At 42.6% G+C, this 16,590-nt stretch overlaps 1 protein-coding gene across 1 annotated transcript in view; it reads right to left on the reverse strand.

Moving 5' to 3' along the window:
• The window catches only part of NAALADL2 (N-acetylated alpha-linked acidic dipeptidase like 2), a 756,283-nt gene that overhangs the window by 260,246 nt on the left and 479,447 nt on the right, over window positions 1-16,590 (reverse strand). The window contains exon 6 of the mRNA XM_054984198.1: window positions 6,215-6,358. Within this exon, the coding sequence (XP_054840173.1) occupies window positions 6,215-6,358 (144 nt within the window). The remainder of the gene's footprint in view (window positions 1-6,214; window positions 6,359-16,590) is intronic.

Raw genomic sequence — 16,590 nt, forward strand, 5'->3', positions numbered from 1 at the left:
GCTGAGCCTGACCCAAGGTCACCCAGCTGGCTTCAAGTAGAGGAGTGGGGAATCATACTTGGCTCTCCAGATTAGAATCCCGTCACTCTTAACCACTACGCCAAACTATTTAAATAGTACCTGTAAAAAATAAAGACATTACAGCATGTATCTCCTTTGCTTTGTTTAAAAATAGGGAGGGGGGGCTCTGAAAAAAATGGCAGACTGTGCATGACATGCTGCAAGTATGGTTTTCCACTCAGCTACTTTAACAGCATTCACCTCTCAGCCTTAGCCCACCTGCAGATGGGGCAAAGACTCCACAGAAATCTCCTTAGAAGAGAAGCTTCTCATTATTTCCACTTTGACCATGGTTGTCTGCACTCCAGAATCTCGCAGGGAAGGCCTCCTGCCTCCTCTCCAACAGCAGACTCCTATTGCAGCAAATGAGGAAAGCCCTGAGTGGACCTGCCCACTTCCTGCTCCTCCAGAATTCCCCTGGGTCTCTAGGAATGGAGGAAGAAGAAGGCCAGAGCCAAAGCCTAGACCAGGTGGTATGTAGGATTGCCAGTGAGAAGGTTGGGCACAGGGAAATGGCGGGGGTAGGGAGTGACATTGTCTACATTACAATATCACTTCTGGGAAAACCCAAAAATGACATAGGGTAGCTCTAGGAATTGCTGGGAACCCACTATAGTAAAAGTGGCATTGCAATGTGGATATTTCATACAAATGGCTTATTATATAGGACTTACTAGAAATACAGCAAACATTAACACTGACTTTTTGTTTTGTTTTTTGAACTAGGGTGTACAAAATACAGTCTGTAGCCTGATTTCTCTCCTCTGCACCCATTCCGATTTGTCCTCAGCCTTTTTGAAATGAGGCCTCCAGGGCTGCAAAACTGAGATTCTCTAGGAATCCCCCAAATCTCTATGGTAAATGCCACCACCCCCAGCACCACTAGACCTGCATGGCCTACACCAACTGTTCCAGTGTCTCAGATGCTGTTTCTGCCATGTGATCCTATTAGGTAGTTTCTCTGCTGTTTAATATATTAGTCATGGAATTTGCTTATATTCTGTTTCAACATTGTTAAATCTCAAAACCTTTCTTCTCCTTTTCTCTTTTTCTTTAAATCTTGCAAAATTACATGTATATTGAACTATCTTTCATATTGATTTTACTGACTCACACTGTGTAATCCGCCTTGAGTCTCATTGAGAAAGGTAGACTATAAATGATGTAAACAGGGCCGGTGCCACCATTGAGGCGGTGAGGCGGGCGCCGCTGGTGCTGAGGCGCCGGAGGGGGTGCCGGGGGTGGAGGTGCGCGCCACGGAGCTGGCATGCCTGGCCTGCAGCTGCTGCAGCCAGCCAGCCCTGTGCCACCACCACCAACAACAACACATGTTCCCGGCTGGGTGCAGCAGCTGTGGGCCAGGCACGGCCGGCATCCAGGGTGGCGTGCGGAACCTCCTCAGCCACCCGCTGCAACCTGACTGGGAGAGCAGGCAGCCTCTGCGTGCCATCCCAGCCACCCACTGGCCAATGGGGCTGGCTTGCTGCATGATGATGTCATCATGCAGTGATGTCATCACTCAGTCTGGGGAACGCGCATGCACACTATGTGCACGCACACATAGGGGTGGCCGCAGGTACCAGAAACCCTGGCTCAGCCCCTGGATGTAAATACATAAATAATGTCTGAGGTACCAAACCTCAGTGCCCCACATTGTCCTAATGCCAGGCAGGTATCCTGAAAGTTCGGAGTACATTGAAGTGTGCTAACTCAGACATGCTCAAGTTAGTATCCAAAGAACCAGGGAAGACAAGGAAGAGGGACAAATCTTCTTCCCCTCTTCATGCCAGACTCATCAGTACCCTAATAGTGCAATCCTAAACACAGTTACTCCTGTCTAAGTCCATTGATTTCAATGTGCGTAGACTGGAGTAACTCGGTTTAGGAGCGCACTGTAAGTATATGGTAAGAGAGAGGGAAAGAATGAGAAGGAAGGAAAGCACGACTAGCAAAAATAAAACCCAACCATGTGTGATTCCAAGTGAAATGATAATGAGTAATATTTTTGGAATCAAATCAATATGAAAACAACAACAACAATGACACGTTTACACAAGGCTGCACTAGGGGAAATACTGATAAATCCTTTATAATGAAGGTCTTGTTGGTCATGCAGAGGAATACTCCATCTAGAAAGCCAAGAGTTGCTTGTCTGTTGCCCTGTTCATGGACTCAACTGAGGGACTCAATGAAGGTACATGTAAAAAAATGTCCAGGGGTGGAAAGGGGGACTGTCTTGGTGCTGAGGGGCATCTACTAAGCCCTTTGCTGTTTTAGTGGCATGTTGGGGGAATGGAAATAAAGCTAAATTAGGGTTGCCAACCTCCAGGAGCCTGAAGATCTTCCAGAATTACAACTGATCTCCAGGCGACAGAGATCAGTTCTCCTGGAGAAAATGGCCACTTTGGAGAGTGGACTGTATGGAATTCTGCCCTACTGAGGTCCCTCCCCTCCTCAAAGCCATCCTCTCCAGGCTCAACCTCCAAATCGCCAGGGATTTCCTAACCCAAAGTTTAGAATCCTAAGCTAAACACCATTTAGCACAGTCTTCCATGTAGGCATGTAGACAAAGTTTGTGATTACGCCGGCTGATTCAGGTACCAAGGTAGAGTTGCCTGGAACTGTTGGCAGCCAGACCCAACTGCCTGTTGGCAATAGCCCACGCTTCAGTTTAGGAGAACTTTAGGATGCAGATCAGCATTACATAAACTGAGTTTCATCCTCATTTCTATGTCTTGTGTCTTCATTCCTGGATTGTGAAGGACAGTCAAAAATACATGAAGTTGAAAATACATCAATGGTAGTACTTAATTAGTTTACTTTCTCTTTGTGTCTTTTTAATCTCTCCTTGGCCACAATTTTTATTCAAGTCACAAAACAATTTAGAACACAGGATTCTCATTAGCTTCTCTGTGCTTGTATGTGTGAGTGAAAACAGTAAGAATAATGAAATAACAATTTTATGTGTAGTCTAAAAGGGGAAAAAAAACAATCTTTGTAGCAGGCCAACAAGGCAGGAAGAATATTCCATACCACATCATTAATACAGTACATTTATCTCTGCAAAATTAATTCTTGCCTAGCAGTGTATCAAATAGTCTATGAAGAAAGTTAATTGCGAATCAATGGCTACAGACAGAATGCTGAATATACTGTAAACTTTCTCATGCAACGCTTTATTTGGCATAGCTGATGAATGAGTGGAGGCTGCTGTAATAGAAACCTACTCTTCTGTCTCCTTTCGCAGTCGAGTGATTGATCCCTTGGACTCTGTTTGTTTAATTTCATGCAGCTCTATTTCCTCCCCAACCTCAAAATAAACTTCGATTGATTTTAAAAAGCCCTATAGTGGCCAATAACATAGCTAATATGATTTTCCTGATATGCATAATATAATTCACTCCATTCAGGCCAAATAAAAATTAGTCACTGTCCCCACCCTACTCCAATAAATGAAATGGAATTAAATTCTGCCCTCAAGTCATAATTGACTTCTGGCGACCCCTGGTGGGGTTTTCATGGCAAGAAAATAACAGATGTGGTTTGCTATTGTCTGCCTCTGCAACCCTGGGCTTCCTTAGAGGTCTCCCATCCAATTACTAATCAAGGCTGACCCTGTATAAATAAGAAGACCTATTGGGCACCAAATGACAAAGGAATAGAGCTCCACATGCCACATAAGAAATTCCCTAACAACTTGTGCCTGTGCTGGCCAGTGCTACCCCATTAAAGGCTGGTGTGTTTCATGCAGCCCAACCAATCTGGAGTAGTCATGGAGTGTTGTATTTAAATGCCAACTCTGAAGCAAGCTTTGGGCTGTAATAGTATACCACTATGGCCTAGTTCATCACCATGAGGTTACGCAAGATTTCTTGGACTCTACTTTCCAATTGATCAGAGATCTTGTTGTCTAGTGTGTAAACATTGCATGGGAGAGTTAATTCCAATGGTTCTGGTCAGTTAATTTGCTGGGAGCCCGTTTGATATAGTGGTTAAGAGCGAGGGGACTCCAATCTGGAGAGCCGGGTTTGATTCCTCACTCCTCCACTTGAAGCCAGCTGGGTGACCTCCGGTCAGTCACAGCTCTTTGGAACTCTCTCAGCCTCACCCACCTCACAGGGTGATTGTTGTGAGGATAATAATAACAACACACTTTGTAAACTGCTCTGAGTTGTCCTGAAAGGTGGTATATACATTGAATGTTGTTATTGTGGTGGTTAGTCCTGAACAAGATGTCCAAAAATCAGAAGAGGAAGTTCAGAGCAAAGTGTAGGGTATCCAAAGGGTGAAAAGCTTGGTTTACCAAAACTAGTCTTTTGTGGCGCACTGGCTCAACAAGTATTGGCATAGGAACTCCTTTGAGACTGCAGGATTTGACTGGAGTATCTCTGCTTAGGATTTCACTGTTAGACACCAACAAGATTTTCAGAGTGCAAGCTTTCGAGAGCCAGAGCTCCCTTCTTCAAACATGAGTAGGAATGGAAATCCCTGAGCTTTTTATAGCCCAGCCAAAGGTGGATGGGGAGATACAAGGGAGGACATCAGGATGCAAGGTAAAAAGCAGCTTGATTAGAGCAGAAATTAGCATCTATAGTGAGAATAAGAATTTGAAATGTCTGTTCAGCTCATGGCGGCGGCGGGGGGGGGGGGGTTCTATTGTTCTAAAATTGTGAATGAACTCAATTTCAGCAATCTTCTGTCATAATCTCCCCTTGAAGTTTCTCTGTTTGAGGACAGCCTCTTTTAGGTCAGCAATGAATTGTCCTGGAATATTAAAAACTTCTCTCAGTAGTTTTTGAGTGTTGGATGTCCGATTTATGTCCATGTATTCCTTTTGGACTAGGAAGCATCACTAAATGGTAATGTGGGCAGAACTGGGAGGATACTAATGTCCCTTGGTCTTTCCTGGCCAGCTATGCAGGCCACTTGTACACAAACCAAAGTTATACTGTTGAGTTTCATTCTTTGGGTCAGGAAAAAAAATGAGTAACATTTCACAAAAGAAATGCTGCCTTGAGAATCCAACTGGGAGCGCTCACAAAATTCAGAAACGTCCCAATCATTCAACCTCCATAAAAATCGATAACCGGTCCCTTCAATGGAAAGAATCTGCTGGCCTTTGTGGAAAATGTGTACGTAGTCTGTCTCAGGATGCGTTCTGACTGCCTTTCCCCAAATCCCACTAAAGCCGTTTCTGCCTCTTTGTTATCAGAAAACAACAACACTTCCTAAGCAAACATGCCCCCCTATGGTTTTGTTGCATATATGCAAATACACACAGAGAGACAGTTAAGGCTTTATTTCTCACAGTAAGGTACAAATTAAGGGCGACACAGACATAGATAGGGGTTTAATATACATGCCGGAGGCACAAAGACGACTAAAGCTATCGCTTGAGTGCTCCCCCGGTAACTGAAATGCCTCCCTGATATTCGATGTTGTCCAACAAGGCCTAACAAACTGTATCACAGCCAAAGAAGCCTCTCTTGGGTGATGCCAGATAGAGTCAGAGGGATTTTTCAGTCAATAGCATGAATTAGACTTTAATGCTTGTACTAAGAGGCTCAGCGCTCCTGATATCTACTTCCATCAGCTGGATCTTGGCAGAAGCAACGACTGACAGGCTACGACTCGACAGCTATGAGTTCATTTAAAAACACACACACACACACACACACACACACACACACACACACACACACACACATACATGGAATACTTAAAAAAATAAAATAAAATTGTGCTTCTCATCTCTGGCATTTTATAACATTTTGTTCTCTCTCAGCAAACTCTTCAGCATAAAACTGGTACACTTTCCCCTCCCCACAGCATCCTGGGCCGTTTCCAGACGGCCCCCCGCCTCGCGAAACGTCGTGCGTCGTCGCGCGTCGTTGCGCAGAAAACGCGATATTTCGTGTTTTCCGTGCAACGACGCGCGACGACGCGCGACGTTTCGTGAGGCGGGGGGCCGTCTGGAAACGGCCCTGTTTGCAAAGTGCTGCCACTTTAAATACCTTCAATTGGTCAAAAAAAAACCCCACCCAATTACATGCAATTATACACCATTTACTTCAAGGACTGAAAGAAATTTCACAATGAACAAGGAGCATCTTTTTAAAAAAAAACGAAAAGAGACAACGAGAAAGGCATTTACCTGTTACAGGCAATTCCAGTGGCCTGCACACTTCATTTTCAACACCTTCCTTTGGGGAAGACAGTAGCTTTCTTGCTAGCGTGACTGAAATAGGCTGGACTATCAGAGAAGTGAGGTTTGATCGGTTCTGTTTATAGCTTCCATCTTTGAGGGGAGGGGGGGAAAGAGGGGAAACAACAATTCAGTAAATATCAATAAAACCTTTCTGATTTCTATCTTTTTTTTTAACAATATGCATGCAATATTCATACAATTTAAGTGTTTGGCTAGCAACAGGGAGACTCAGGTTCAAATTCTTAGAGACCTTGGGCCAGTCGTCTCCTCTTAGCCCAATGTTGCTAATTGGATTGTTATGAGAATAAAATGGAAAAGGAGTTTCCACTGCAAATTCTTCAGACAAAAGCAGGACTTTTTTTAAAGAAAGAAAGACTTCAGGATTACCTAACCACCAAGATAAGGGACCTTTGACTATTGAAAGTTCGTATATTGAAAATCAAGATGGCCTTTAAGGTGTTATTGGACCTCTATCTTGCTCTTCGACTGCAAACTAGAGATAGACACGAACTGAAATACAAACCAAAGTTCATCACGAGCCAGGCCAGTTAGTGGTTCATGAACCAGTGGTTTGTCAGAGCCCATTTCTGATGTACGGCCACAAACTTTTAGGGCGGTTCGTTTGGTTCATTTTTTGGTTCATCACTGCAGACAGTCTGTTGCCAATCAGTCCTAGGCAACAGGGGTTGGGCTTTCTGCAGACCTTCTGCTGACCCAGAAGTGACCTTCTGCTGACCCAGAAGTGATGATTTGCTGGCCCAGAAATGATTTTTCATGAACCAAAACCGAATTGGTTCGTGAACAGGGGCAGGTTCATGAAAGTTCGTGGTTCGTGAAATGTGATGAACCACGAACCACATGGTTCTTTTTTTTCTGATTCATGTCCACCTCTATTGCAAACTAACACAAATACCCACTTGAACTTGTTGTAGTTAACCTTTTTTTTAACATAAAGTTCTTATCGTCGACTTTGTTTTTTCAAATTACATGTTCACAGTGGCTTATATAAAAATAAAGTACAGCGGACAATTACCGAAATAATTTAAATCTAAAACAGGATGCAGCAAACAAGTTCCAAAATATAAAGAGACATATCACAGGGCAACAGAATGACAATACAATAGTTAAGTCGGGAACCTGACTCAAATTAATTCAAAGCCCGGAAAAGAATGAGCCAAATAAAGAATTAAATATACAGAGGATGAAACTGGTGACAGAATAGTTAAAAAGTAGAACTGGAATATCTCAATGTTGATATTTTTTTGTTTTCATGTTTAAGTGGACAGTAAGTAATGGGTAAATCATTTGACAATGTGCTTATTTGGTATGTTTTTATTCCTTTTCTGTCTCTTTGGTGTTGTTGAAGTTTAATCAAACATACATACATACATACATACATACATACATACATACATACATACATACATACATACATACATACATACATACATACAGAGAGAGAGAGAGAAATAATGAAGGTAATAGGGTTGCCACCCTCCAGGTTGGGCATGGAGATCTCCCCAAATTACAGTTGATCTCCAGATGAGAGTGGTCAGTTCCCCTGGAGAAAATGGCAGCTTCATATGATGGACTCTATAGCATTATATCCCAATGAGCTTCTTCCCCTCCCCAAACCCTGCCCTTCCCAGGCTCCACCCCCCCCCCCAATTCCCAACCAGGAATTGGCAACCCTGAAGTACCAGGGGAATCCTTTGGTAGGGTTTTGGAGACAAAGTGACAGCACTGAAAAGGCCCTGTCCCAGAACTCATGGCAGATGCTGGAGAGGTTACATGAATAAAGATCTCTGGAGAAATCTTAGTAGATGGAAAAGTTTGTATATTAAGATAAGGGAGAAGATACCCCGAGACCAGACCATGTTGGTTTTATAGGTCACATCCACAGCTTTGAATTGCACCTCAAAACCAAGATCCAAGATACAGGAGCTAATCCACAACTTGTAGAGATCAATTGTGTAATTAAATCCTTTCAAACCTTTCAAGTGATAAAGGGGGTTAATTTTGCAAAGGAAGGTCATGCACCATAGAATATAAAGTTTCGGGTTTCCTATTGCTTCCATACATTCAGCAGCTGGAGTCAAGGCAGCCCTGACCTACCTCAGAGCAGCTGACCCAACAGGCATTCATTCTGATCAAAATAAGTCAGGGGTGGATTAGCTATAAAGCCCACAGGGGAACAGCCCAGATGAGCCGAGGATCTGGGGGACATTCCCCCCCCCAAATCAGGGCCACCACAGTGCAAAGAGAGGGGCAGGTGTAAGCCAGAATAAAGGGGACTGTGAGGGATGCACTCTCTTAGCCAGTCTGACCTGGCCTGTCCTTGCTGCAGCTAGTGACAGGATGCACCTGCCACAGCCTCTTTGTAGTGAGAGATGAGACATGCCCAGCTTTGCCACAATGATGGGCCTACCCAGTCTCACCTTGCCCATGAGGGACAGGTTGTCGCTGCCTGGCCTCCTCCTTCTCACCTGCCTAGCTTCGACAGGCACTTCCTGCTCAGGGCTGGCCGGACAGGCTCTCCCTCCTTCCTTTGGGAAGACAGGATGGGGCAAGCTGGGGGCGGGACCCTTTTTCAGGGCCATTTCTTCCCAATCCATCCTCAATGAAGTCTTAACATGAATTTTGAATTGAATTTTCAGGTGAAGCTTTTATAACTTTTCTAATTTCAGAAATACTAATTATTGAATGCCTTTGGTTTGATGACTTTTTTATGGTTTTGATTTTTAGGTCTGTCAATAGTCAGTATACTGGCAATATAAAATGCTCAAACCCATTGCATATCAGCTAGCAAATCCTAGTAAGTAACTCGTAGGTAACTCTTGCCATTTATCAAATTCTCTAAAAGATATAATACTGAAATCGAGTGTCTGAATGCATAGAGAATGTTCTCTGATTTTGCATCATTTGCAGCATTTTTGGAACATTTCAGCTTTAGCACTATATCAGATATTTCTGCAAACCTCGGCAGATCAGGAGAGGGAGGGCACGAAGGGCAACATCAGTGCTTCACTCTTGTGGCCCCTTCTTACATGCCCAGGGTAAGGCCAATCACCACCTTGAGGTCAGGTAGCTATTTTCCCTAAGCCAGCTCAACTAGAGATCCTGATGGTGTTTTGCTATCTTCTAGGTATGGAGCAGGGGACACTGTGTGTGTATGGGGGAGGGGGTAGTTGTGAATTTCTTGCATTGTGCAGGGGGTTGGACTAGATGACCCTGGATGTCCCTTCCAACCCTATGATTCTATGATCCCTCCCTCTCTGGTAGCATCATGTTGATGTTATCATTTTGCTGCTACTGGTATGGTTGGGAAATTAACAATAGGATGACATCACAAAACAGGAAGCCATGATCACAGATTGTGTGTTATGCTGTGGCTCAGTGGTAGAACATCTGCTTGGCATGCCAAAGGTCCCAGGTTCAGCCCCCAGCACTCCAGTTAAATAGAATCAGCTAGGGGGTGATATGAAAGACCTCCATCTGAGACCCTGGACAGCTGCTGCCGGTCTGAGCAGACAATACTGACATGATATACCAATGGTCTCAGTCAGTATAAGGCAATTTCATGTACCTATGTGTCCAACACATGTGGATTCCACATTTTTCTGGCAGAGCCAAGTTCCTTATAATGTATAATTCTGCCTTAGGGAACATTTAACATAGGTATGATTTCCTTTTGTAGCATTCACCCAACAAAAAGACAACCTTATTATGGTGTCTAAATTACTGTGTGAGAAAGCACCTTCCATCAACAGCCAACTGTTTATAAACAAAGTCTTAGAAAAATTATATCCTCCCCATTTTTAAAATATACTTCAAATCCTTCCTATTATGTCCTAAGACAGCCTTTTAATGATCTTCTCTTTTTTATTATTATTCTTTAGGAAAGGGAAAGTTTGACTCAACACTGAACTGTAATTGTACATACCACTTCTTTGACTTTCAGCTACATTGCTAATAGAATTGTATTAGTTTTGAAATAACTGAACTGAATGGTTCATTAATTTTTCACCTTAAGCTTAATGGAAATTTGACAAACAGTTTTATGCTTTGAATAGACACTCCAAGGAGGACTGCAGTACCCTAGGAAATTATAAATTACAACAGAAAAGAAGAATAAAGCATGGATGCTGGGATGAGACTTTGGTCCTATTGTCATTCCCTAGCAAGTGCGGCGCACTAATGGCGCTCTTCTCCCATTTATGAATTCCTACTGAATTGCCCGATGATAAACATTTGTTTCCGTATTAAACCCAGATGAAAGCGCTGCTACGCTTAGTGATGAAAATTATCTGCTTCAATGACAATAAATTGTAGCACTATTCTTCTTCTGTTTAACCAACACATTAGTTAGAACGGAGCAAGACTGAACCTTCCCTTTGTATTTGAACCTGCACGACATTACCATCAATACTCCAATCTCTAGTCTCTTTGTCAATTATATCGAAAATAAAAAAAGAATATAATTTATTTTATCTTCTGTAGATGAAGTGCAATACCTTCCCATTTTATTCTTAAGGAGGTTTTCACCTTCTCAAACAACAGGACAATGTTGCCAATTCAGGACAATTTCTGCAGATGCACAGATAGCCAATTGCTCTTATTGTTCATTATTTTTCAAAGTACCAACTGGCTGCTGCATGACAAGTTGTACTACCAGTTATGATTCACTCCCTGATGAGAGCAAAAGCTGAGTTGTTACCCCTTTTGGAGCAGGAATATTTTTGTCCCCACTCCCTTAATCCTAGTTTAGTTAGGAGAAACTCTAAAATCAATTGCCAATTTGGTGTGTGTGTGGGGGGGGGGTGTTATTTATTTTATTTAAAACATGTTTATACCACCTTTCCACCCAACGTAAGGCCCCCAAAGCAAATCACTAAAAGAAGCTTTAAAATATTATCATCTCATGCCATATCATGTCATTATTACAATTAAAAACAAACAATACAAAAGGGAGAGGCACCTTCACTCACAGCCGGTATACAAACAAGTAGAATACTACATGTGAAGGAAACACGTGTATTACAATTAAAAACAATTAAACATGATACTTAAATTGGAAGCAGGATCAGTAGGAGTCAGCGAGGGGACACCTTTCCTTTCCTTTAACTCATTTGCTTCTTGTTTCCTACTGCTAAGTTCCCATACATTGATAAAACACTACAAAAAAGCACGATTGTGTGGAGTTTTACTGACGTGCACATGCACACTTATTCATTGTTAAAACATGAGGCATTAAGGTTGCTTTTTGAGGTGTTTTATCGATGAACAAAAGTGCACATGCACACCATTGAAACACAATGCATACATATTGACATCAGTAGTGCAGAGGAGTAAAAAAGACACAAATACACAATCCTGGATGATTGAAAGCTATGTCAGACTGCAGACCCACAGTGTTTTATTGAATATTGGGGAGGGGGCAATGGGAAATTTAATTCTTAGTGCATCATTTCTGTGTTGGAAACCAAACCGGTTAATAGAGAACTCCAAGATCTGGGAAGAAACTGGAGGCTGCTTTTATTTCTCCAAGTAACTCTGGCATTGTGACAATTTGCCAGGTCATTGCTTGCTTCAGTAGGGAACTGCTGTGATTAACACACAAATGTAAATGTATTTTCTGTCCAGATGAACTGTTCTGCCTGCTACAATTGTGCTAACACAATCCCAGCATGAGCCATTGCGACATGTGATTTTCAAATGTACAAAGATCAAACCCACATTTTTTACATTTTTTAAAAAAACACGCACACATTTTGAGGCAGAGTGGAGAGCGAAGCAGACACATTTTCTAGGATGTTGTATGATTACGGAAGACTTATTGTTCATGACTTGACCTAAGGAGGGGAGAAATACCTTACTTCATTCAAAAGGCTTTCCGTCCCTTAAAGGTAAATGACTCCCTGTGCAAGCACCGAGTCATTACTGACCCATGGAGGGAAGTCGTATCATGACATTTTCTTGGCAGACTTTTTGTTACGGGGTGGTTGTCTTCCCCAGTCATCTACTCTTTATCCCCAGGAAACTGGGTACTCATTTTACTGACCTCGGAAAGATGGAAGGCTGAGTCAGCCTTGAGCCTGCTACCTGAACCCGGCTGCCGCCAGGATCAAACTCAGGTCATGCAGCTTACTATTTCCTTTATTTTATTTCTATGACTTATTAGTTTAAGGGACTGGAATGTGGAATATTACAAAATAGCAGTTAACAATACCATTTTAGGTAGATCCAGAGGAGTTAGCCGTGTTAGTCTGTAGTTGCAAAATAGTAAAGAGTCCAATAGCAACTGGTAGACTAACCAACTTTATAGTAGCATAAGCTTTCAAGAACCACAGTTCTGACGATGCATCTGACGAAGAGAACTGTGGTTCTCGAAAGCTTATGCGACTATAAAGTTGGCTAGTCTTAAAGGTGCTACTGGACTCTTTACTATTTTATGTAGCGCTATGGCAGTCTAAAATCAATGGGCTCAGAAGAACTAGATCAACTCTGCATAGGACTGCGCTGTAAGAGTCTAAACCATGAACCGAACTGTTCTTTATTCAAATCTTCTCTCTTCTATAAGGTACTCTCATTTGCCTTTCCCTGCCCCCGCCCCCCAGACATCTGCAATATATGTGTAATAATACTGAGCTCCCATCAGGGCTTTTTTTCTGGGAAAGGAGGTGGTGGAACTCAGTGGGTTGCCCTTGGAGAAAATGGTCACATGGCTGGTGGCCCCGCCCCCTGATCTCCAGACACAGGGGAGTTTAGATTGCCCTCTGTGCCAATCTAAACTCCCCTCTGTCTGGAGATCAGGGGGCGGGGCCACCAGCCATGTGGCCATTTTCAAGAGGTTCTGGAACTCCATTCCACCGCGTTCCTGCTGAAAAAAAGCCCTGGCTCCCATAAAAGGATGTTGTAAGGATGACAATAGCATAATGAAAATGAAATTCTTGGAACACTTTGAAATAAATGCTAAGTCCTATCACAACAGGGGAAGGTTTGGAAGGACTTCGGTTCCCACCTCTCCTACAAAATATTGATTACACATGAAAGGTGTTATTTCCTTCCTTTATATTGCATGTAATACGACACTTATTTGAATTTATTAATCTATTTATTCATATCTTTATAACCCACTTTTCTCCCCAGTGGGATCCAAAGTGGCTTACAACATCATTCTCGCCTCCTCCCTTTTATCATCACAACAACTAACCTGCAAGATCGGTTCGGCTGAGACAAAGCGAGTGACTAGCCAGAGTCACCTAATGAGCTTGTATTGCAGACTGGTAAGGAGTCCAGTAGCACCCTGAAGACTAACCAACTTTATTGTAGCATAAGCTTTCGAGAACCACAGTTCTCTTCATCAGATGTGGTTTTCGAAAGTTTATGCTACAATAAACTTGGTTATTCTTAAAGGTGCTACTGGACTCTTTACTATTTTGCTACTACAGTCTAACATGGCTAACACCTCTGGATCTATGACCATTGCAGACTGGGAATTCAAACCCAGGTCTGCCAGATCCTACTCCAGTATGCTGATCACTGCACCTCATTGGCCCATGCAAAAATTGACAGAGCACGTCCAGCATCCCTGATGGTTTTATCCTAGGAACTTCTGCCGCCCCCCCCCCCGCCTAATCTGCATGTGGCTGCAACCTTGATCTTAGGATCTCGCCACATGATACATTTCTACACTGGTTTTAATGTGCTTCCTACAGATGCAAGTCAGCTGAGAGGAACTGCTTCTTTTTTAAAAAGTGTGCTCAGAACGGCTTCCACCCTCCCCCCAATGTTGTTTTCTCACATGAAAACCATGTGCAAGGGGAGCTATTTTTAATGGAGTTTTACTGATGTGCACATGCATGCTGGTACATTGTTAAAACATGAGGCATTAAGGTTGCTTCCCTTGGGATACCCTCCCCCCAATGCTGTTTTCTTGCATGAAAACTATGTTCAAGGGAAGCTATTTCACTGATTTTGCAGTTCCCCATGGAGAATCTGTGCACAGCTTCTCCGTGGGGAGCGGCAAAGTTGGCAAAAGAATTCACTCCCCACATGCTGTTTTCATGCAGGAAAACGGCTTGGGGGAAGGCAGGAATGCTCCCTCCCCTTAGGATGCCATTGTGAGTCTGTTTGAGAAGTTTTGTTCAGCTAATGTGTGTCTGCAGGGAGCACATGAAAACCAGTGCATGCCCGTGCAGAAATGTATTGTGTAGTGAGACTCTAAGATGGCTTTAAAAAAAAAATCATAGAAAACAAACCTATCAATAGCTTCATTAGTTCTTTTTCAGAAAGAGTGGTTTGGATCTATTCTGCTAGCAGTGCTATTCTCAATGATGCTTTCTTCCAGCCAAATGAGCCTTCCTCTATATGGGGTCCCTTGGACAGAAGATAACCACCACCACTTATAGAATGGCTCCATGGGAGCACCAGCGGAGTACCAGCTTCCGAGCATAAACAACATAAAATGTTCACGGCCTTCATGTCCTGCTCTTAAGCATTCTGAGGTGAAGCAGTCTTAGAAATCAAATACTGGATTAGCTGAATCTTGGTCTGATCTACCAAGGAAATTCTTAAATTTAGTATTTAAAACAAAAGTACTAGGCACGGCATAAAGGTGTATATAGCTCGACAGAGGACATGAGCAAACCTGAGCTATAACAGCATGTGCATGTATAAGTCACCTGCAACAGGAGATGGTTTTCTTTTCTAAAGGTACCAACCATAAAGGTTAGACCTGGTTCACATATGCAGCTGGTAGAATGCTGAGATGGTAGAACAGGCTGTGCCACTTCAGACTGTAGACAGAAGGCAATTGAAGGTCATGTTTTGGCATGCTCCATAATGCTAAAAACTGTTGGGAGTATAGCAATGACTTGAGAAAATAATCCTGCAGGGGGCAGCAAGCTCTAGCTAGACAGGGTTATAAGGGAAGTGCCTTCTGTCTAAACGGGTATTTCCTTATCTGTCTGCAGAATGCTATTCTTAAGTCTTCTCTTCTGGAACTCTCAAGAACTCTCTCAACTAGTAAGGCAGCTATATTTATTTCCTTCTCCTTCCTATCCAGTTTGTTAGTTTTATTAATAAAGCTTTTGTTACTTTTATTCAGTTCAGCATTGTGATTGCATAGGCCCTCCTCCAATAAAATCTCAATGTAGGAAGCCAGTACAGGAAGCAAAGAGAGCGGGTTGAATCTTTCTCCTACCAGTGATAGTCTTCTAGGTGCATGGAGATTTATTTATTTATAATGCAAAGAAACATTTGAAGCTGAAATTCCACCTTTAATCTGAAGTGGTGCAATCCATTCTACTACCTCTTTCCTTTGTATATATGAATCAGGACTGAAGCTTCTTTTATTTTTACTGTTTTCTCTCTCACTTTTGATCACACAATTATAAGTTTCAAGGCAAGATAAAAAGAAAACTCCAGTGGAAATCATTTCAAAGAATCTTGAGAGCAAACAATCTTTTGGGTGGTCGGGTCCTCCCCAGCCTAATTTTCTTGGTGAATTTACTGGAGTTCCATCTATCCCTGATTTTGCCTCTTGCATGTCTTGTTTTATTTGTTATTATCCTGAAAGGAGACCGTAGCTGTTTCAAAAAGGGAATATTTTTCTGTGCAGTTTGCATACAGTGGCAAATCTGTCAGTCACCGTTCCAATTCGGAATGCAGTTAATTTCTCTAAGGAGATGCTCAGCAGATGGCAGTAAAAAGTGGAAGTAAGGGGATTGTTTTATTAATCTTTCACAAGCTAAATGCTAACTAAATAACAAACAGTTATAAGCAAAGAAGAAACACAGGTTTGTTTCGATTTTTCTTTTTAAACTGAGTGTGACAATGCTTTATATAGCTCAGCACAGGAGCTGAGAAGAGCAACCAATTTACAAAGCAACGATGAATCGGTGTACACACTCATGGAGCAGATGGAAATAGACTTTGCGTTAGCAATCATGTTTCCTAAAACGAGTCTTTTGAGAAACTGAATTCAGGGGTAACAGAAGAGGAAATTGCAGGAGGAACTGGCAGGTGGAAGAGAGGAAGACAACATTTCCCCAACACAACTGGTCTTCAGAGGACAGCTGGAGGAACAAGGATGGGGAAAAATAGATGGAGAAGGATTTGAAGGGGTGAATTGATGGAAGAACTTAAGCAACCCTGCTATCCCACTGTTCTTCCACCCCACCCCAAACATGTCTCTCTGTTCCTGCATCATCATAATGTGTCTAGAAGACACAGCCCTGGATGAAAAGAGACCCAGGAAAGATAAATGGGTGTCAAGGAAGCATTGGAAGGCACATGATACAGCAACTTTGCTTAAATGT

The sequence above is a fragment of the Eublepharis macularius genome, chromosome 6, assembly GCF_028583425.1.
Source record: "Eublepharis macularius isolate TG4126 chromosome 6, MPM_Emac_v1.0, whole genome shotgun sequence".
NCBI lineage: Eukaryota > Metazoa > Chordata > Lepidosauria > Squamata > Eublepharidae > Eublepharis > Eublepharis macularius.